Source organism: Macrotis lagotis, chromosome 1 (assembly GCF_037893015.1).
Source record: "Macrotis lagotis isolate mMagLag1 chromosome 1, bilby.v1.9.chrom.fasta, whole genome shotgun sequence".
NCBI lineage: Eukaryota > Metazoa > Chordata > Mammalia > Peramelemorphia > Peramelidae > Macrotis > Macrotis lagotis.
In genome coordinates, this window is record NC_133658.1 from 497,102,025 (window position 1) to 497,124,786 (window position 22,762).

The 22,762-nt window shown below is 33.5% G+C and overlaps 1 protein-coding gene across 1 annotated transcript in view; it reads right to left on the reverse strand.

The window, feature by feature from the left end:
• The window catches only part of SLC37A1 (solute carrier family 37 member 1), a 113,398-nt gene that overhangs the window by 87,101 nt on the left and 3,535 nt on the right, over positions 1 to 22,762 (reverse strand). Inside the window, exons 2-3 of the mRNA XM_074213914.1 lie at positions 18,379 to 18,436; positions 1,233 to 1,475 (exon numbers count right to left, since the gene is read on the reverse strand). Of these exons, the coding sequence (XP_074070015.1) occupies positions 1,233 to 1,288 (56 nt within the window). The 5' untranslated portion in view covers positions 1,289 to 1,475; positions 18,379 to 18,436. The remainder of the gene's footprint in view (positions 1 to 1,232; positions 1,476 to 18,378; positions 18,437 to 22,762) is intronic.

Sequence of the window (22,762 nt, forward strand, 5' to 3'; positions counted from 1 at the left end):
TTTTAGGTTTTCTCTACCATCTTAATAAAGATCTTCACTGATATCTTATTGTCTGATCTTGTTATCTCTTATACTTTATGCTTCTTCCTTAAGAATATGATTTCTCTCTCATCACACTCAATTTGGATCAATGTACAACGTGGAAACAATGTAAAGAATGACAAACTGCTTTCTGTCAGGGGTGGGGGAGGGAAATAAGATTGGGGGAAAAATTGTAAAACTCAAAATAAATAAAATATTTAATTAAAAAAATGAAGATCTTCACATCAATAGGAAAAAGAGGAAATTCTCCATTGAAGGTTTTGAGCTACAATAGTAGCTCAAGAGTAGCTACCTATAGTATTTCCCTCGAACCTGAGTTAAGTCATCTTTAGGGAGATCCAACATATTCAAATTTAAATGCAAGTTTAATATATATATATATATATATATATATATATATATATATATATATGTATGTATGTATATACGTATATATCATCCAGAAGGGATGACACATAAGCAAAACAAGAAACTAATATAACTAAAAATGGAAGGAAACACACAGCTAAAAAAATCACATAAATAAGTAACCTTGTAAGATTTCAAACCTATGGTCCAAGTATGGCACTTCACTAAGTATGGTTCCAGACTGTGAGTCATAATCAGTGGGTGGGAAATTCAAAGAAATTGTATGTTGTAAAAAATCCACATGTGAATAAACATGCTAACTATAGACTAAATAATGTTTCTTACAAGAATGCATTACATTTTCAAATGTATGTAGATATTATGATTGATAAAACAAATTTATCTTCAAACATTACTGAATTCATAGTGATTTTTTTTTTTTTTTGGCATTTTGTATTCTTCAATAAGAGCAGTTAAGGTGACACAGTAGATAGAGTACTGGGCATGGAGACAGGAAGACCTGAGTTTAAATCTGGTATCAGACATTTATTTCACCTTTGTCAAGTCATTTAAACTTGTTTGCCTGTTTCTTCATCTGTAAAATGAGCTGGAAAAGGAAATAGCAAACTACTTCAATATCTTTGTTAAGAAAATCCTAAAGGAAACAAAAAGAATCAGACATGACTGAAGCAACAGGACAACAATAACAAATTCCTTAATCAACAAATGCCAATACTATAACTACCACCACTGTTGTTTTCAAAAATTTTTGACTTTAAAAAAGTTTACTATTTGAAAAGTTTGGATACTATTAAAACAGACCAAAGTCAATCAGTATTTACCATTGATCTCTTGTGAATGAAGTGAGAAGTCGGATTCCAGTAGGGAGAGGAGCCATTTACCACACAGCTAATTTCAGAGTTTAGGTCACAAAATGAAATGGTTTGTAAAATGATGTCTATTTTTTGATCCAAGTTATTCTTTCTAATGTAGGGATTAAAAAGTTTCTGTAATAAATGTCCTGATGAGTAGGCCTTCTTTTTGATACCTTCTTCCCTTGTTCTCTCAGGTGATGGTTCTGTACTCTAAAAGGAAAATAAAAGGTTATGGAAAAAAAAATCAAGCATTTTAACAGTAATATCTTTTGCTGTTACTATTTTTGACCTAAATGACATCTTATATTCTCCCAAAATGTCACAATTCAACTTCTAGAGTGGCAGAAATGCCAGATAATCCACCATGATTCATAGAATTTTAGAGTTAGAAGGGATCATGTTATAGTGAACCTATTCTCTAAATCTTTTTTCATTGTGCCCACATCTTTCCATAAAACAGAGATTTAGAATCTGAGAATAAACATGATATAGAACTTAATTTTTTTAGAATATAGTCTTTTATAATATTATAATCAGTTTATTTTTTGTTTTTTTTTAATTTGGTATTTTATTTTCCCCCAATCACATGTAAAAACAATTTTCAACATTTTAAAAATTGAGTTCCAAATTTTTTTCCCTAAACACATCCCTATTGTACATGTGTAATCATGTAAAACATATTTCCCTGTTCATCATGTAAAAGAAGACATGAACCAAAATAAAACCTCAAGAAAAATTTTTAAAAAGTTTAAAAGCATGTTTTGATTTATATTCAGGCTCCATCAGTTCATGGTTTTACTGTGAGAATAACTAGGTCAATCACAACTGATCATCTTATAATAGTGCTGTTACTATATACAATTATGTAATTCAGTCCAAGTTTTTCTGAAAGCATCTAGTACATGATTTCTTATAGCACAATAATATTCTATTATATTCATATACCAATGTTTTCAGCTATTCCCCAATTGATAGGCACTTCCTCAATTTCCAATTCTATGCTGCCAGAAAAAAAGAGTTGTGACAAATATTTGGGTCATAGTTCCAAATTGCTCTGCATAGTGGTTGAATCAGTTTACAACTTCACCAACAGTATATTAGTATCTCAATTTTCCCACATCCCCTCTAACATTTATCATTTCCCTTTTTTGTAATATTGGTTGGGCAGTTAGGTGGTTCAATGAATAGAGATTTGGCCTTGGATTCAGGAGTTTGAACCCAGCCTCAGATATTTGACACTTACTAGCTGTATAATATTTGGCAAATCACATAACCCTGATTGCCTTGTATCAAGTCATCTTCAGTTCTGATTCATCTGACCACTGAGTCTAGATGGTTCTGGAGGAGAAAGTGAGGCTGGTGACTTACAGCATCCTCCTCACTCAGATTCAGTTCATGTGCCTGTCATGGCATCACCTCCCTGATGTCAAGGTCTTCTTTGAGGATAAAAGACAAGCACCAGTCAATCTGATATGTGTATTTAGAGTTGCTTTACTTTGTACTTCTCCAATCAATTAGAGAAGTTTTTCATATAAATAGCTTTGATACTATAATTTGAAAACTGACTTCTTTTGTTTGATCATTTGTCAATTGGGGAATGGCTTTTTTTTTTAATAAATTTGACTGGGGTAGTTAGGTGGTGCACTGGATAGAGCACCATCCTGGGAGTCAGGAGGTGACTTCCACCCCAGAGACTTAATAATTACCTAGTTGTATGATTTTGGGTAAGTCACTTAACCCCATTCCCTTACAAAAACCTAAACAAATAAATAAAAATCATCATAAAAAAGCTTTAAAAACAATATACTCTATACACTTGAGAGATGAGGTCTTTATCAGAGAAATTTCCTTCAAATTCTTTTTCAGTTATGATTACTAATTGTACTCTTCATCCTATTTCCCTTCCTGTTTATTCTATTCTATTTCTCCTTTCTTCCTGTGCCTTCTTAAAAGTGTTATGCTACCAATTACTAACTCCCTCCACACCCCTTCCTTTCTATGAATTCTCTGCCTTCTCTTATCTCTTTTCCCACCCACTTTCCTACTGGGAAAGATAGATTTCTATACCCAACTAAGTAGGTATGTTTTTCCTCTTTAAGCAAATTCTAAGGAGAACAAGGTTCAAGCATTCCATGCCACCTCCTCTATCTTTCCTTTGACTGTAAAACTCTTTCTTGACTATTTTATTTGAGATCTTTCTCATGTCTTAATTTTATTTTTTAAAATATTATCCCATCATATTCAATTCAAACTTATGTCCTCTATCTGTATATACACCTTCTACCTACCCTAAAAATAAGAAATTTCTTATGTGTTACAAGTATAATATTCCCATGTAGAAATGTAAATAGTTTAACCTTATTAAGTCCCTTATGATTTAACCATTTCTGTTTAACTTTTTATACTTCTCTTGAGTACTGTATTTGGTAGTCAAATTCTCTATTCAGCTCTGGTCTTTTTTATCAGGAATGCTTGAAAGTTCTTTATTTCATTGTATATATATCCACCCAAAGGATTATACTCAGTTTTGCTGAGTGAGTGGGTGATTCTTGGTTGCAACCCTAGCTTCTTTTCTGTCTGGAATATCACAATCTAAGCCCTCTGATCAGTTAAGGGAAAAGCTGCTAAATCTTGTATTATCCTGACTGTGGTTTTATGATATTTGAATTGTTTCTGACTGGATGTTTACAATATTTTCTCCTTGACTGGGGAGCTCTGGAATTTGCTATAATATTCCTGGGAATTTTTATTTAGGGGATCTTTTCCAGGAGGCAATTGGTAGATTCTTTCAATTTCTATTTTATCCTCAGGTTCTAGGTTATCAAGGCGGTTTTACTTGATAATTTCTTGAAAGATGATATCTAGGCTCACTTTTTTAAAATCATATCTTCCAGGAAGTCTAATAATTTTAAAATTATTTCTCCTAGATCTATTTTCCTATTCACTTGTTTTTCTCTAATTAGATATTTCACATTTTCTTCTATTTTTTTCATTCTTTTGATTGTTTCTAAATGTCTTAGTCATTAGCTTCTACTTGCTCAATTTTAATTTTTAAGTTCTTTTCTTCACTAACTTTCTGTGCCTTTTTTCCTCCCATTGGATCAATTCTGATTTTTAAGTTATTTTCTCAACATTAGATATTTGTTTCTCTTTGGGCTTTTTTTTTCTTGCTTTTTGTAAGGCAATTGAGTTAATTGACTTGCTCAAGGTCACACAGCTAGGTAATTAATAAGTGTTTGAGGCTGGATTTAAACTCAGGTCCTCCTGTCTCCAGGGCCAGTGCTCTTTCTACAATGTCACCGAGCTGTCCTGATTTTTGTTCCTCTTTTACCAACCTGTGGACTTTTTTTTTTACTATTTTCTTGCATTATTATTTCTCTTCCCAATTTTTCTTCTATATCTCTTACTTGATTTTTAAAATCCTTTTTTAAAATTCTTTCATGTCTATGACCAATTCATATTTTTTCTTTGAAGCCTTAGATGCAGGAATTTTGACTTTATTGTCTTCTGAGTGTATTTTTAACTCTCTTGTCACCATATTAACTTTCTTTTTTTTTTTTTTTGCAAGGCAAATGGGGTTAAGTGGCTTGCCCAAGGCCGCACAGCTAGGTAATTATTAAGTGTCTGAGACCGGATTTGAACCCAGGTACTCCTGACTCCAAGGCCGGTGCTTTATCCACTACGCCACCTAGCCGCCCCATATTAACTTTCTATAGTCAGAATTTTTTTCTGTTGGTTTTTCTTTTTTCCAGTTTATTTCTTGACATTTAACTCCATGCTAAAGTGAGGCTATGCTTCCAGGGTGAAGGGTAATTGTCCATAGCTTCAAGTGATTGGTACAGCTGTTTTCAGAGATGCCTCTGGGGCCCTGTAAATTTTCAGTTCTTCCCAAGATGGTATGATCTAAGGAGAGGTGTTTACTACTCTCCAAGCCTATGCTTTGGTCTGTGAATGAGCACTACTCCTCTTTCTGTCCTTAAAGTGTGATGAGGGTCTCTGCTCCACTGTAGTTGAGGAGCCCTAGCACATAGTCTCCAACTGCTAGGACTCCTCTTGTCCTGGGACTACAACTCAGATCTAAGAGTCTTGACCCCCCCCCACCCTCCCCCCATCAGCAAAGAGACCCCCGCAATATCTTTCTAATCACTTGTTTGACCTTACCATCTGAGGGTTCTGGAAGCAGTTGCTGCTGTTAACTCTCCATTCTAGAGAGTTACAGAAGCAATCTGGATAGTTTGCATAACTGTACCAGAAAGAAAAAAAAAAGAAGACAGAAGAATAGGAAGAAACTCCCAAGAATCAGAATGACAGACTGACACAAGTGAGAAGACAATATTAACTTTCCAAATATTTGGAGGAGAGGTAAGATGACATTTCAGTACCGAAACTCACCATAAGGTGACCTCAAGGGGAAAAGAGAATCTTACAAGAGATCTAAGGTTTTCCTACTGACACTTGAAGACATACTATGGGTGGAGATTGGGACTGTGGAACTCAGAAGTAAAATCTTAGGAGGTCTCAAATTTCCAGAGGTACGCTTGATATAAGTCAATATAACTTGAGTTCTGGCTCCCTAAAGTCTGCTAGTCATGAACTGAATTGAGTGGCTATATATATAAAGAAGCTGTGAAAGATTGTGAATGTCAGAAGTATATCAAATGCCAGGAGAGGAGAAAATTCTAATGAATTCCAAGAAAGAAGTGGTTTCTGAAAGAGTATCATACCTTGTTCAAAAGGGGACTCAGAAATTTCTGGTTATTTTGAATCTGACAATATTCAAACATGAATATTTCCATCTTGATCATTTCACTCATAGTTATTTCCCCATAGAAGACAAACATAAAAGTTAGGACCCTAAAGGGAGGCTACTGCCTCAAGACCTAGTTATTTCTTTCTTACTCTGCACACCTAATACTATACTTTAGAAATTCTCAATGATGTTCTACTACTAACAATTATTCAGAAGATAAATTATCTCTTAGCAAAGACATTTATAAGACAGCAAAATAAACATAGTAGCTTTAAGAGTCTTAGAGTGGATTTAAATTTGGATTACAGTGGTAATGATCACATATATAAATAAGATTCACTGCAGTAGTTGAAACTCACAGCTTCTTAGAATTGGAGCCTGGAAGGGTCTGGAAATCCTTTCTGTCTCCATAATCTTCATTCAGCTACTTCTAGGTACAATGATTCTGCTCTGTGGGTTGCTCAGTTGGGTTTCCAGGTCTGTTCCTCTCTTAAGATTGACTCTCTACTATTAGACATCCCATTCCTCAAAGCTGCTTCTTCCCTCAGGTGACTGTATCTATTTGTGCTGATCAGAAGTGTGGGTCTCTTTTCCCTCCTGAATTCATTATCTCCAGACTAGTCCAGCAGTTCCTTTCAAATCACACAACTGATGTAGTTGGAGGGGAGGAGAGGAGAGGGGGAGAAGGGAGGGAAGGAGGGGAAGGAAGGAGAGGGGAGGGGAGGGGAAAAGGAATAATTTCATTCCTCCAGCTTTTAAATTCATCCAGACCTTAACTTTATTTAAAAATATCAGAATGTGAGTTATATGTGTGATCAATCAAAAAATGTTGTTCCCTTCTTGATTTAATCAGAAAGGTCTGAACTTCATAGGGCATGGGTAATTTAGCACCCTACTTACACTTTACGATTAATGTTTTACATAAACTATAAAAAGAGGGCTGCATATGAAATCAGGAAATTAGCAAATGCAGTTTGTTTAACTAGTGTACATTATACAGTTTTTTTTAAAATAGTACTCATGTTTTCACTATGCGTCAGTTCATAGAAATCTTCCAGGTCATCTTTACCAATCTGAGGGATATGAAATAGAGTCCAAAAGCTGTTTTAATTAGCATTTCACATAATATTGGTTATTTGGAGGTCTGTCTTCTCTTGGTTGGTAGCTTGTATTCCTTCTTTTGAAAACTGTCTTTTTATATCCTCAAACACTTTTTCTTGGAATGTTTTCTGTTTCTATGGTTTCAGGGAGTTACTTTTATGTCTAATATGCATCTGATATCTATCAGAGAAACTTTCTGCAAAAAACTGTCCCAGCTATATTAATACATTGCTGTTGGAGCTGTGAACTCATCCAACCTTTCTGGAGAGCAACTTGGAATTACGCTCAAAGGACAACAAAAATGTGCATACCTTTGATCCAGCAATACCACTACTAAGCCTGTACCCTGAAGAGATGATGAAAAAGAGTAAAAAAATTACTTGTACAAAAATATTCATAGCAGCCCTGTTTGTGGTGGCAAAGAATTAGAAATCGAGTGAATGTCCATCAACTGGGGAATGGCTTAGCAAACTGTGGTTGGTATATGTATGTCACGGAACACTATTGTTCTATTAGAAACCAGGAAGGATGGGAATTCAGGGAAGCATGGAAGGATTTGCATGAACTGTTGCTGAGCGAGATGAGCAGAACCAGAAGAATAGTGTATACCCTAACAGCAACATGGGGGTGATGGTCAACTTTAATGGACTTGCTCATTCCATCAGTGCAACAATCAGGCACAATTTTGGGCTATCTGGGATGTCTGATAATAGAGAAGAGAGTCAATCCTAGAATACCATCTTTGCAGAGAAAGAATTGTGGAGTTTGAACAAAGACCAAAGACTATTATCTTTAATTAAAAAAAAAACCTGTTATCTTATTATGTAATTTTGCTATCTCTTATACTTTATTTTTCTTCCTTAAGGATATGATTTCTCTCTCATTACATTCAACTTAGATCAATGTATACCATGGAAACAATGTAAAAACTAACAGACTGACTTCTGTGGGGGGGAGATTAGGGGAAAAATTGTAAAATTCAGAATAAATAAATTTAATTTTAAAAATTTCACAGTTAACTGTTTACCTTTTTAATTTAACTGCATTGATTTTGTTTGTGCAAAAAAGTCTTTCATGTAATAAAAAATACATGCATTTTTATCTCCTGTGATGATCTCTATTCCTTGTTTAGTCAAAACCTTTTTCCCTATTGATGCTTTGAGAAAGGATATTTTATTCTCTGATCATTTTTATACATTTGAAATATATTATGGAATATAAGTAGATATTGGTCTAATCTATTTATAATTATGTTTAAAAACCAGTTTTCCTATTTTTCTCAAATAATTGGTTTTTATCCCTAAGGTTGGTGTATTTTGGCTTACTGGATAGTAAATAATCTTGTTTTGCTTATCTGTTCTATGATTTATTTATTCTTAAAGTACCATATAATTTTAACAATTAAATCTCTGTAGTGTGTTTTCAGGAGGCCCTCTTCCTTAGCAGGTTTTATTGTTTTCCTAGAGATTCTTGTTCCTTTGTTCCACATCATTTTTTTACTTTTTTGTAGTATTTTATTAATTTTATTGATAGGCACTGATTAAGCAAACCAATTTTGGCAGCATTATAATTTTTATCATTGTTTTAGTTTGGCCATGAACAACAATTTTAGAGACTCAGGTTTCTATTTCTATAAAGACTATTCAATAAGTAAGTATCTAGATATATGGACTCTTTCCATAACTTACTGTTAGGTTTTCTTGGTAATACTTACAAAGAAGAAGTGAGTTTTTTTAATTTAAAAACTTTCAGGGTGGCTAGGTGGCAGTGGATAGAGCACTGGCCCCTGCAGTCAGGAGTACAGGAGTTCAAATCCAGCCTCAGACACTTAATAATTACCTAGCTGTGTGGCCTTGGGCAAGCCACTTAACCCCCATTGCCTTGCAAAAACTAAAAAAAAAAAAACTTAAAAAAAATAAATTGAAGTTTTCCATATATATTATAGAACAGAAGTGCTTTTTATAGGCAACTGAAAATCTTTATTTTTATTTTAAAGTATATATAAATATAATAATATAATACATAATATTATATAATATATAATTTTATATATAATCAACATATAATATATAATAATATACTATATATCTATATACATACATATATATATATATATATATATAAATCATTTCAACATATGACTTTCAAATTGGTGATTCTTTCTGGCCTTCTTTTCTCATCTCTGTTTTAGGGAGCAGAAAGGAAGGGAGGATCCTATTCTTCCTCACCTCCTTCCTTCCTCTAATTTGAAAAAAGACTTTAATAAAATTGCATGATCAAGGAAAGCATGTTCTAATGTAAGTTTATTTTATATCTTGAACAAGCACTTGATATAGTGGACAGAAGGAAAGTTAGTATTAGAGGCAGGAAAACTTCAGCCCTACCTTTCATTCAGCCTGATATGTGATTTTGGACAAGTCACTTAACGTTTCAGTGGTCAATAGCAATGATAATCAAACTCTATAAGAAATGGGGACTACTAAATTGTAAGAGCCCTTGAGGGTCACATATCAATGTAATGTAAATTTTTTTACATTTACTTGTAATTTTACTTTGTTAAATATGTCCAAATTAAATTTTAATTTGGTTTGGGTCACACTTAAGAGTGTTGTGGGCCAAATGTAGCCATACATTTGCTACCTCTATTTTAGATAACTCTCTACATCCATAAATGTTAGAGAATGTACTTATCTGTATTAGGAGGAATTTCCTCATCTGGGATTTCTTTATTTACAGGAAATGACAGATTCTGTCCTAATTCCAATCCCTTTGTAATATCTGTTTACTTTGTTCTAGCTATTATTTGTTCCAATTTTTGAGTAGAATCTGTGGGGTTCTCTGGTATGAATATCATAAAGTGATAAATTTGATCCTCTTCATCTATCCTTTTTATTCAAGTTCTTTTATCTCAATAGTTATGATTTCTACTAGTCTATAGTTTCTAAAAGTCTATGATTTCAAAAAATTGGTGTGGATAATGGGCATTCTTGTTTTGCTCTTAATCTTACTGCAAAGACCCTTACTATTTCTCCATTACATATGATGCTGGTTCTTGGTTTTTAGATATATATTAAATACCATATTGAAGAAAGATCTATTTATTTCTATATGTTTAAAACAGAAATAGGTCTTAAACTTTTCATCATAATTCATTAGGGATTGTCTTGATCATTGTATTGCTGCAAATAGCTAGTCATTCACAGTTGTTTATCATACAATATTACTGTTCTCCTGGTTTTGCTCACTTCACTCTGCATCACTTCTGGTAAATCTTTCCAAGTTTTTTCAGAAACCACTTTGCTCATCATTTCTTATACCACAATATTGCTTTACAATTGTCACAACTTGTTCAGCCATTTTCCAATTGATGGGCATCCCCTCAATTTCCTTTACTTGACTATCTGGATTGCCTTCTTTTGGCCATATTTATCATGGGACTAAATATTCTATCTCTCACAAAGCCTTCCTGTTCAAAATACTAATTACCTTTTGAGACCTTTGCATTTGGAATATTGTATCTTCTATCTCCTCTGAGATTCTCCAAGTCAAGGAGCTACTTTTTTAGTCTGTCTCCCCTATGGTTTCCTCATTAAGTATCTGGATGGTCTCAGGGCTTCCTTGGTTAGAGTTCTGTCTTAAATATCTCTATAACATGGTGCTTCCAATAGATTACAGATATTTACCATTCTTTCTTCTGGATTTTCCAGCAGGGCTTTTCTTTCAGTATCTATAACTCCTAATATGTTTTTAGTCAGTATTGTAAAAATGAGAGAATTGGGCTTTTGTGTCAATAATCACATTATTAGGCATGATTACCTAATACAAGTGTGAAAGGTGGCAGAACCTATGTTTTTCTTGCCTTTTTTTGTTTTGGTATTCTTTCTTTTTGTGTGTGTGCAAGGCAATGGGATTAAGTGACTTGCCCAAGGTCACACAGCTAGATAATTATTAAGTATCTAGTCAGATTTAAAGTTAGGTCCTCCTGACTCCAGGGTTGGTGCTCTATCCCCTGTATCACCTAGCTGCCCCAGAATCCATGCTTTTCACTGAGTACCACACAAGTAATTATTTTCTGAGGCAATGTCTTAGAAAACAGTGAAATTTTAAGGTGCCAAGGCATCTATGATATATTTCCTTTCAGTAATTATCAATGATCTTTTCTAAAATCCTATGTAGATTGTTCTTTTATATTTACTTTCATGTTAGAGGTGTTTGGGTCTAAAAGAGGACATGGTGAGGTTCTAAACTTATTGTAGTTCTGCAGTGCACATTTTCCTGTGGTGAACATTTCAAATATATTCTGGTCAAGACTCTTAATGATTAGCTTTGTGCCTATCACTTAGTACTTGCTCAAAATCACCTTAGGTAGGAAATAGCAAGGACTAGACCAACTTGGACTCCCTCTGACTCCAAATCTAGCAATAAATCACAAATATGTATACAGAAAACATGAGCTTTGAGATAGTATAAAATAAAGAATACCAAGAAAACAATTGCACTGTAACTAGACCTATGATTACTGAAGTAATTTACTATAGTAAATTTACCATTACTGACAGTAAAGTATTTCCTCTCAATACCAGAGAGATGGAAGAGGAGTGAAAAAATAAGAAATATGAGGCTAATGTGCCAAATTCATTTGTCTATTCTTCCTTAAATCAAAGGGAGTGGGAAAAATCATTGGGTGGTGATATGAATATTTTAAAAATCATTAATGTATTATTTTAAAAAATAAATAAAGTGTGGTGCCACAAGATGAAGGGTCTTGAATGCTAGCTAACAATTTTGTATTTTATCCTACAGATAGCAAGGATTCACTATCTCCTCTTTCCAGTTATCTCATGCATCACCAACTGCCTTTTGAACATTTCAAACTACACTTCTATAAGCATCTCAAACTCAACAAGTCTAAAATAGAATTCATTGCTTTTCTCATCAACATGAACCCTCTTTCAAACTTTCAATGCCACCCATTTATAAAATGGTTATTTCGGTATAAAGATACAGATACTTAATAAATACCTAGCTGTGTCATATTGGATTCCTTATCCTCTCTCATCAAGCATCTCATCACTTGTCATATTTTAGCATTTTACCCTCCATGACATTTCTCCAAACGGCTCCCTTCTTTCTATCCAAGCAGCCAGTCACTACCTTAATCTAGTTCAGCATCACCTTTTACCCATGCTATTGCAATAATCTACTCATTGGTCTTTGTATCTCAGGTCACCCCTTTCCCCAATTTTCCTCTACTCATCTGCCAAAGCAATTTCCTAAAAATACAGGTATGGACCATATAACTCTTCTACTCAATAAAATTCAATAGTTCCCCATTACCTCTAGGATTATGTTAAAACTCTTTTGTTTGGCATTTGAAGTCCTTCTGCAAGTTAATTCCAATCTACCTGTCCCATTTTATTATAGATTATTACTTCCTTTCATGAAAGCTACAATGCAGCAGTTTTACAACTTCAAATGAGAAAATATTTATTAAGTGTTTACTTGTACAAGGCATTGGGAAAGATACAATAATAAAAATGAAACATTCTGTGCTCTCAAGAAACCTTCATTCTGTTAGTGAAATATTACATGAACAGAGATAAGTAAATACAAAGTGTTTACAGTGTAATACAAAGTAATTTCAGGAAGCAAAACCAAGATAGCAAGAGAAGGAAGCAGTTGTTGGGAGTTTCTCTCTCTCTCTCTCTCAAACTGAGGATGCATATGACCAGAAATACCCCACAGAACTCTCCAGCATCAAGAGAGAGATTGTGCATTGGGTCAAATGAAGATCCTAGTTGCATACAGGGTGCAGGAACAGGTGCCAAATATCAGCTTTGCCACCAACTGCCCCATTCCAAGCAATTCCTAGGCAATCTGAGCAGGGAACCTATATCAAAAGATAGCATTCTGAGTAAAGATACTTGAAAGGTCCTAGTCAGTGTATAATAACTATTCAAGTTGCCAACAGTAGAGAGACGTGTGAGTGACTCAGACCCTAGGAGATTTCATTTCTAGCTTCTAATCCATCTGAAACCTGAATAGAAATAATCAGCAAAGGAATCATAGACCAAAGGAAGATTACACTTCTTATAGTGAATTAGTTGTTTTGTAGCTGACTGATGGGACTGAACCCAACAGCAATGAACTCTTGTTCATACTCAAACTTAGATAAGACAATTTTAGAATTAGAACAAAAGAGAAACAATCTGATATTGCTCTGCATCAGACCATTTTGAGGTACTTAAAGGTGTCCTGTCTGAGTTGGCCTAGCTCTTGAAGTAACACAACACTCAGTAACCCAAGAAAGCAACAGCACTAAGGCAGACATTCCTTCCAGAAATACAAATAGGGCAGCTATGTGGTGCAGTGGATAAAGCACCGGCCCTGGAGTCAGGGGGACCTAAATTCAAATGTGATCTCAGATACTTAATAAATACCTAGCTGTGTGACTTTGGTCAAGACACTTAACCCCATTGCCTTGCAAAAAGTAAAAAAATAAAACGGATTGAGGAAAAATCTAAGAATGATTGGTCTACTTGAGTACAATATCAAAAAACAAAACAAAAACCTAGACATCACAATTTAAGAAATCTTAAAAGAAAGCTACCTAGATCTCTTAGAACTAGAGGGGAAAGGAAAGTGGAATTAAATAGAAACTCTCAAAGGAAAGCTCTCAGAAACTATACTTCAATCCAGAGTTTACAGGGCAAAGAAAAAATACTGAAAGCAGCTAGAAAGAAAGTATTCAAGAACCAAGGAGACACATGTAGGATTACATAGCTACTATTTAAAATTTGGAATACAATCCTTAGTTCAAAAGATGAAGAATACAGGCTTATAGTCAAGAGTAATTTATCCAAGGGATTCTGGGAAAATTGAGGTCAGAAAATTCCAGGCTCTTCTCAACAAATAGACAAAACATGCCCTGAGAATTAACATAGAGTGGCAAAAAAAAAAGTGGGGAGTGGGGGTGGGAATAAAACGGCTGCCCTGCTAAAACAACTTGAAAGGACCTAAGGAAAAAACACAACTTCAGGTGCTGAGGTTTGGTCTAAGTCAAATGTAGCTACCTCCAAGTGGATTCCACTGAATCAACAAATAGCAAGGTCCTGGGGCAACTCAGTAAGGAAGTGGACTAGGTCTCAAGAATTTTCATCTCACAAACTTTCATCTAACAATGTGGAATCAAACAGGTGAGTGGGGGAATAATGAAAAGCTCCCACTGTTTCCAGACAGCAGACCTAGCAGTCCTGAGCAGACATGATCCTGGGTTGCAACTGTGAGTAAGGATGTGTGAGCACATAATCCGCAAGTGTGGTACCATGGGAACAAAAACATTTTTGGGACAGTATAGCTGGGGGCCCTAATTGTGATTTGGGAGTGGAGAGGAGGCCTGAAGTTGAGTGCCAGTACATTATTCAGAAAATAAGTGTTAGGTGGACCAGAGGCCTGGGGCACCTTATCTATGCCTCAGGATCTGATTTCAATGTTAAGCTGCTAAAAATAAAACAAAATAAAAATAAAAACTAGCAAATAAAGAAGAAAGAAACTGACTATAGATAGCTACTATAGTATAAAAGAAGATCTGGGTTCATATTGAGGAAGAAAATGAGGCAAAACAAACCAACCACTCCTACCATAAAGAGTTGGTTAGTTGGTTCTTGTCCTTTATTATGGCAGAAGACCAACCTCATATGGTCAGTAGCCTAAAAACAAATTCTTGGAAGAACTTTAAAAAATTCAAAAAAAAAATCAAACAAGAGATTGAGAAAAACTAGGAAAACAGCAAAGGCAATCTAAAGAAAATTATGAAAGGAAAATTAACCAATTAGAAAAGGAGGTTCAAAATCTTAAGGAAGAAAATAACTATTGAAAACTAGCATTGGTCAAGGGTAATTGAATGATACTATAAGACAAAAAGAAATAAAGTAAAATCAAAAGAGTGAAAAAGTAGAAGAGAATCTGAAACATCTCATTAGAAAAATGACTGGGCACAGCTAGGTGACACAGTGAATAAAGCACCGGCCCTGGAGTCAGAAGGTCCTGAGTTCAAATCCGACCTCAGACACTAATTACCTAGCTGTGTGACCCAACCACATTGCCTAAAAAGAAAAAGAAAAATGACATCTGGAAAAAAGATCAAGTAGGGAAAATATAAGAATTGGTAGGTCACCTGAAAGTTATGATTCAAAAAAGAATCTTGATACAGTATATTTTTAATTCTTTTTTTCTTTGTTTTATTTAAGGCAATGGTGTTAAGTGACTTGCCCAAAGTCACACAGCTAGGCAATTATTAAGTATCTGAGGCAAGATTTGAACTCAGGTCCTCCTGACTCCACAGCTGGTGCTCTATCCACTATGGCCACCTAGCTGCCCCTTGATACAGTATTTTAAGAAATTCTTAGTGAAATACCATACCCCCTGGTAAAAACTCTGTAAATCCATGCTCTCAGGCACTAGACCAGCCTCCTATCAACAAGAAAATAGATCTCTGCTCAATACTGAAAAGCATAAATCTCTCTCATCTACATGTCCCTGATTATCACTTCTTTGCTTTGAGAACTATTGATTACTTCATCTTCCAGCTCCTCTTTTGTCTCCTTTGGGGAGACCATCCTGGCTGTAGGAATGTGATCCCCAAAATAAATGCCTTCATTTTCTTCACTTCAAAGAAAGTCTAAGACTGAATTAAGTCTTAATTAAGTCTGAATAATTGTAAGCCAATAGAGTTAAGTGACTTGCCCAAGGTCGCAGAGCTAGGCAATTATTAAGTGTCTGAGGCCGGATTTGAACTCCAGGGCTGGTGCTCTATTCACTGCTCCACCTAGTTGCCCTGAGACTGAATTTTTATGAGAGATAATCAGCACCCTGAACCTGAACAGTCTAGTTTTAAAACTCCCAGGAGTTTTGAAAGGGAGAAAATATTGCAAGCAGCAAGAAAAAAAAACAATTTATGGGGCAGCTAGGTGGTGATGTGGATAAGAGCACCTGCCCTGGAGTCAGGAGTACCTGAGCTCAATCCGGCCTCAGACACTTAATAATTACCTAACTGTGTGGCCTTGGGCAAGTTACTTTAACTTCATTGCCTTGCAAAAACTAAAAAAACCAAAACCAAAAACCAATTTAAATACTACAGAGCTATAACCAGGATTTCACAAGTCATAGGAAATTCTATTTTAAAGATCATAGGTCTTGGAATATAGGTCTTTTGAAGAGTAAATGATCTGGAGTTGCATTTAAGAATCAATTATCCAGCAAAATTGAATGTAATCATGAATAAAAAAAAAAAGAACATCTAATAAACTAAAAAACTAAGGTATTTGTGAGAAAAAAATAATCCAGAATTCAATGGAAAATTTGGTATATAAGATTCAGAAAAAAATAAAAGGAAAGTACTAAAGACTAATTATAAAGGCCTGTTTACTTCTTATATATAAAAATATTGTTAAAAGATTTCTTAGCAGTAGACAGTCAAATCATCACTAGAGTAGTTTGAAAGAAAGATTGAGGTTTAATTGAATATGCTGATCTTGATTCTAAAAAACAAAATCGGGTAGGAAAAGGTAAAAAAGGTGCAGTTATCTTTTTCAAATGGAATATAAAAGGAAGAACTGAAACTGAGAAAGTAGATGGGAGTGGAGTACTGGTAATGCCTTATTTTCCCTGTTAAGAGGTATTTCAGAAAGGGAATAAAATTCTAAGTTTCCAAAGAAATAAGGGTGCTGGGGAACAGGAAAAGTCATGCACTTCAAGAAGGGTGGGTGTATAGATTAAGATTTAGGTGGGTGGGGTGGGAGAAGATAAGGGAGGAATTCGTACAGTTGGGTAGAATCAGGAATAGGAGGGCTAGGAGAGAGGATAAAGTATAGAGATATGGGAAAATAGAGACTCAGGAGGAAGATAGTGAGTAAAAATAGGATAGAGGGAAATTCACAAATAGTAATTATAATTTTTGAATGTGAATGGAAAAAAACTTACCTATTAAATAGAAAGCATTAAAAATCAGAATCCAACAATGTTTACAAAACAAGTTTAAGAATGAGATATACAGATAGAAAAAGGAAATGATCAATATTGGAGGACATGTGGAAAAACTGTGACACTAATGACTTGTTGGAGGAATTCTGAACTGATCAGGAAAAAAGGGGGAAAATTCCACATGTACAAAAACATTTGTAGCAGCTCTTTTTAATAGTAAAGAATTGGAAATTGAGGGGATATCCATCAAATGAGAAAAGGCTGAATGAGATGTGGCAAACAAATGAAATGGAATATTATAATTGAATAAGAAATGAGCAGAAAGATTTCAGAAAAACCTGGCAACATATGAATTGATGCTGAGTGAAGTGAGTAGAATCAGAAAACACTGTACACAGGAAAAGCAACATTGAGTAATGATCAACTATGATAGACCAACAATGATAGATCGAAGATATTTCTAAAAGAAATGTGATAGCAATTGCCATCTACATCCAGAGAAAGAAGTATGGCATATTAATTTGTTTCTTTCTTTCTTGTGCTTTCCCCTTTTGTTCAAATTCTTCTTTCAAAGCATGACCAATATGGAAATATGTGTAATATGATTGTACATATATAACCTATATCAGTTTATTTGCTATCTTATGGTGGGGAGAGGTAAGAGAGAGAAAACCTTACAAAAAAATTAATGTTGAAAGCTATCTTTACATATAATTTGAAAAATTAATTAATTAATAAAAAAGAAGAAAGTGAAATAGTTAAAAGGTTGGGTTGGAGTATAATTTACTATGCTTTAGCTGATGTTAAAAAAGGTAGAGATAGTAAAAAGTTGAGGTTAATATTTAATTATGAGATAAACAGATAAACTACATTTTGATAAAAGTTTTCATAGACAGTGAAGCAATGTCCATACTGAACCAATAAGTACCAAATATTATAATATGGCATAATGGGTAGAGTGCCAGCACTGAAGTAGGAAGGATTTGAGTTCAAATGTGGCCTCAAGACACTTATTAGTAGGGGGTGGCTAGGTGGGGGCTAGGTGGTACAGTGGATAAAGCACTGGCCCTGGAGTCAGGAGTACCTGGGTTCAAATCCAGTCTCAGACATTTAACAATTACCTAGCTGTGTGGCCTTGGGCAAGTCACTTAACCCCATTTGCCTTGCAAAAAAAAAAGACACTTAATAGCTTTGTGACTTCAGATAAGTCCCTTAATCCTAATTGCATGGTATCTAGGGGGATCTGGAGGAGAAAATGAGGCTGCTGACAGCATAACCCACCTTGCTCAAATCCAGTTCATGTGCTTGTCATGGCATCACCGCTCTGATGTCATGGTCTCTTGAAAACAAAACACAAAAAACATTATTATTATTGTTATTGTTATTATTATTATTATTTATTATTATTATATACTATTAAAGCAGGAGATCTTAGTCTTCCTCTCTCAGAACTAGATAAATCTAACCAAAATATTAATCAGAAAGAAGTCAAGAAAGTGAATAAAATTTAAGAAAAGTTAAGTATGATTTAGATATCTGGAGGGAATTGAATGGGAATAAAAAGAACATAATTTTTTCTAAGAGACATGACACAAAGATTGACCACATAACAGGACTTAAAAATTTTTATAGTTAAAAGCAGAAAAATTGAGTATTGAGTAGTCTGTTCAGATTAAAATGTAATAAAATTATATTAAATAAGGGACTATTGAAATCTAGATTAAGAGCTAATGAGGAGGGGTGCTAGGTGGCACAGTGGATACTGCACCGGCCCTGGAGTCAGGAGGACCTGAGTTCAAATTTGACCTGACACTTAATAATTACCTAGCTGTGTAACTTTGGGCAAGTCACTTAACCCCATTGCCTTGGGGGGGGGGGGGAAGCTAATTAGAATTAAACAAGCTAATCTTGAAGAATGAGTGGGTTAAAGAAGAAAACAGAAACAATCAATAATTTCACAATAATGAGACAATATATCAAAACCTATGAGATATAGCAAAAACTAATCAGTAAAACAGTAATCTAAATGCTTACATCAATAAAAGAAAGAACAGATCAATGAAGTGGATGTACAATTTTTAAAAAACAGTAGAAAAACTCCTAATTAACACTAAATTAGAAATCCTAAAAAATTAAAGGTGAAGTTAATAAAATTGAATGTAAAAATCATTGAACTAATAAATGAAACTAGGAGTTGAAATTATGAAAAAGAAGACATAATTAATTTGATTTAAAAAGATAAGTAGACCAAGTTGCTTCTATCAGAAATGAAAAAGGTGACCAAATCACTAATGAATAAGAAATTAAATTGTAAAGTTATTTTGTGATTTATATACCAATCACTATTATTAGCGAATCATATACACCAATAAATTTGATAGTTTAAGTGCAACGGAAGATTATTTACAAGAATATAAAGGGTCTAGATTAGCAGAAGAAAAAATAGAATACCAATATAAGATCTAATTTAGAAAAGGAAATTGAACATGTCATAAATGAGCTTCTTAAAGGGAAAACAAAATCAGGACCAAATGAATTCTGTCAAATATTTAAAAAATCAAATAATTCCAATATTAAATAATTTGGAATAATAGATAAAGAAGGGATTCTATCAAACTCCTTTTATGAAACAAATATGATACTGATACAAGCAAGAATAGAGAAAGAATACAAGAGAAAGAATAGATGCAAAAATCATAAACAAAATATGAGCTAAAAGATTACAACAATATATTACAAAGATTAATCATAATGACCAAGTACGATTTATACCAGAATGCAGATGTTGTAACATAAAGAAAACTATTAATCTTTGATTATATATCAATAATAAAAATAATCATGATTATATCAATAATTTGCATGAAGTTTTTTATAAGATACACATTCATTTTTATTAAAAAGATTTGAACACATAGGTTTAAATGGGTTTTTCCTAAAAATTAATAAAAAGCATTTACCTAAAACAATCAACAAGCATTATTTGTAAAGGAAATAAGCTAAAACTTTCCTAGTATAATCACATATGAAACAAGGATGCCTACTGTCATCAAAATTATTCAATGTTGTATTAGAAATTCTAGCTTTAGCAATAAGAAAAGAAAAATAAAAGGAAGCAAAATAGGGAATGAGAAAATAAAACTTTTTCTTTTTGCAGATGATGTGATGACAAGCTTAGAAAATCACAAAGATACAATTACAAAGGTAGTTGAAACAATTAATAATTTTAACAGAGTAGCAGTATAAAAAGTAAATCCAGATAAATCATCAGTATTCCTATCACAAACAAAACTCTACAAAAAATGATAGTAAGAGATAACCCATTTATTATAACTCTAGAAAGTCTAAAATACCTGGGAATATGCAACCAAAACAAACTCAGAATTTATATGAACAAAATTATAAAAGTCTTTTTATTCAAATAAAATTAACTTTAAATAATTGGAGAAACATTAATTGTTCATGTGTAAGCAGGGCCAATGTGATAAAAATGAAAATTTTGCTTAAACTAGTTCACATGTTCAATGCCATCCCAATTATTTTGCTAAATTACTAAATTAGGAAAAAAACAATAACAAATTAATTTGGAAGAACAAAAAAAATTTCTAGAATATCAAAGGAACTAATGAAAAAATATAAAGGTATGAGTTTTAGCAGTACTAGAGTTTAAACTATATTATATGGTGATAATTATCAAAACTATCTCTTACTGGTTAATAAATAGAAATGTAGATAAGTGGAACAGAGTCCATATACAAATTACAGCTGAATATGTATTTAATAGTATAAATACTTGGGGATAAGAATTCATTATTTGGTAAGAAAAAATTGTTGGGAAACCTGGGAAGTAGTCTGGCAGAATTAAGCACAGAACAATATCTAACACTATTTACCAAGATAAGATCAAAATGGATACATGACCTAATATAAAGGAAGATATTACCAAAAAAAAATAGAGCATAGAACATAATATTTATCAGACTTATGGATGTGAACGATTTATGAAAAAGTACAGAGAGCAGTGTGAGAGGTAAAATAAATTGTTTTGGTTACATTAAAAAGATTTTGTGCAAATAAAGCAAATGTTGCCAAGATCAGAAGGAAAACATTATTGGGAAAATATTTTTATAGATAGTTTCTCAGATCAAGGTCTCATATCTAAAATATAAAATGAACTGTCAAATCTGTGAGAATACAAGTCATTCTCCAATTGATAAATGATCAAATGATATGAATAAGCAGTTTTCCAAAGAAGTAATCAAAGCGATTTATAATGATATGAAAAAATGCTCAAAAATTATTGATTAGATATCAAATCAAAACAATCTTGAGAAACCATTATGTCCTATTAGATTGGCTAAAATGCTTGAAGGGAAAAGGGACAAATATTGGAAGCAATGTGGAAAAATTGGGATATGAATTCGTTGTTGGTGGAACTGTGAATTAATCATTTTAGGGAGTAATCTGGAGTTATGTCCAAAGGGTTATCAAACTGCTTATAGCTTTTGACCCAGCAATATTACTACTACTATTAATTTTCAAAGATGATTGGGGGAAAAGGAAAAGAATCTATATCTTTTAAAATATTTATAGCAGCTCTCTTTATGGTGGCAAAGAACTGAAAACTGAGAGGATGCTCATCAATTGGGGAATGGTTGAACAAGTTGTGGTGTGATCATAATGGAATATTACTGTGCTATAAAAATTTTGATTATTGCTGATTATAGAAAAAATGAATCGACTTGTATGAAATAATGAAGAGCAAAATAAGCAGAAACAAGAGAAAAAAGTGTTAAATAGAAGTGTGTATAGAATGATCTTTCATGTATACTTATATGTGCATATAAATATTTGTACGAAAAGATAGCCACCTCTAGTAAAAGGAAGATATAAAAGGATAAAAAGTTGCAAGATAACTTTATTATGTATTTATTTTTGGGTTTTTGGTTTTTCAAGGCAATGGGGTTAGATGACTTGCCCAAGATCACAAAACTAAGTAATTATGAAGGGTCTGAGGTCACATTTGAACTCAGGTCCTCCTGCCTCTAGGGCCAGTTCTCTATCCACTGCACCACCTAGCTGCCCCAATTATGTATTTAAAAGAAATAAAAGTTATACATATTTGATTTACATTTTCATGTCCAATCATCTTTTTTTATAATATATGTTAAGGAACTGCTTAACAAATTAAAAATTTTAAAATATATCCAGCAAAAGTAAACATATTTCTCCAAAAATGTACAAAATACTTATAACTCTTTTTGAGGTGACAAAGAATGAGAGATATTACAAGAAAAAATAGAACATGTTGGATATTTTCATAAATTCAAATCTGCTCTCAGATACTTACTACCTGTATGACCTTAGGAAAGTCACTTAATCCAGTTTGACTTAGTTTCTTTTGTTTATAAAATGAGCTGGAGGGGCAGCTAGGTGGTGCAGTGGATAGAGCACTGGCCTTGGAATCAGGAGTACTTGAGTTCACATCTGGCCTCAGACACTTAATTACCTAGCTGTGTGGCCTTGGGCAAGCCACTTAACCCCACTGCCTTGCAAAAAAAAAAAAACAACTAAAAAAATGAGCTGGAGAAGGAAATGTCAATCACTACTGTACCTTTTCCAGAAAATCCCAAAATGGGATCAGAGTTTTGGACATGAATGAAAT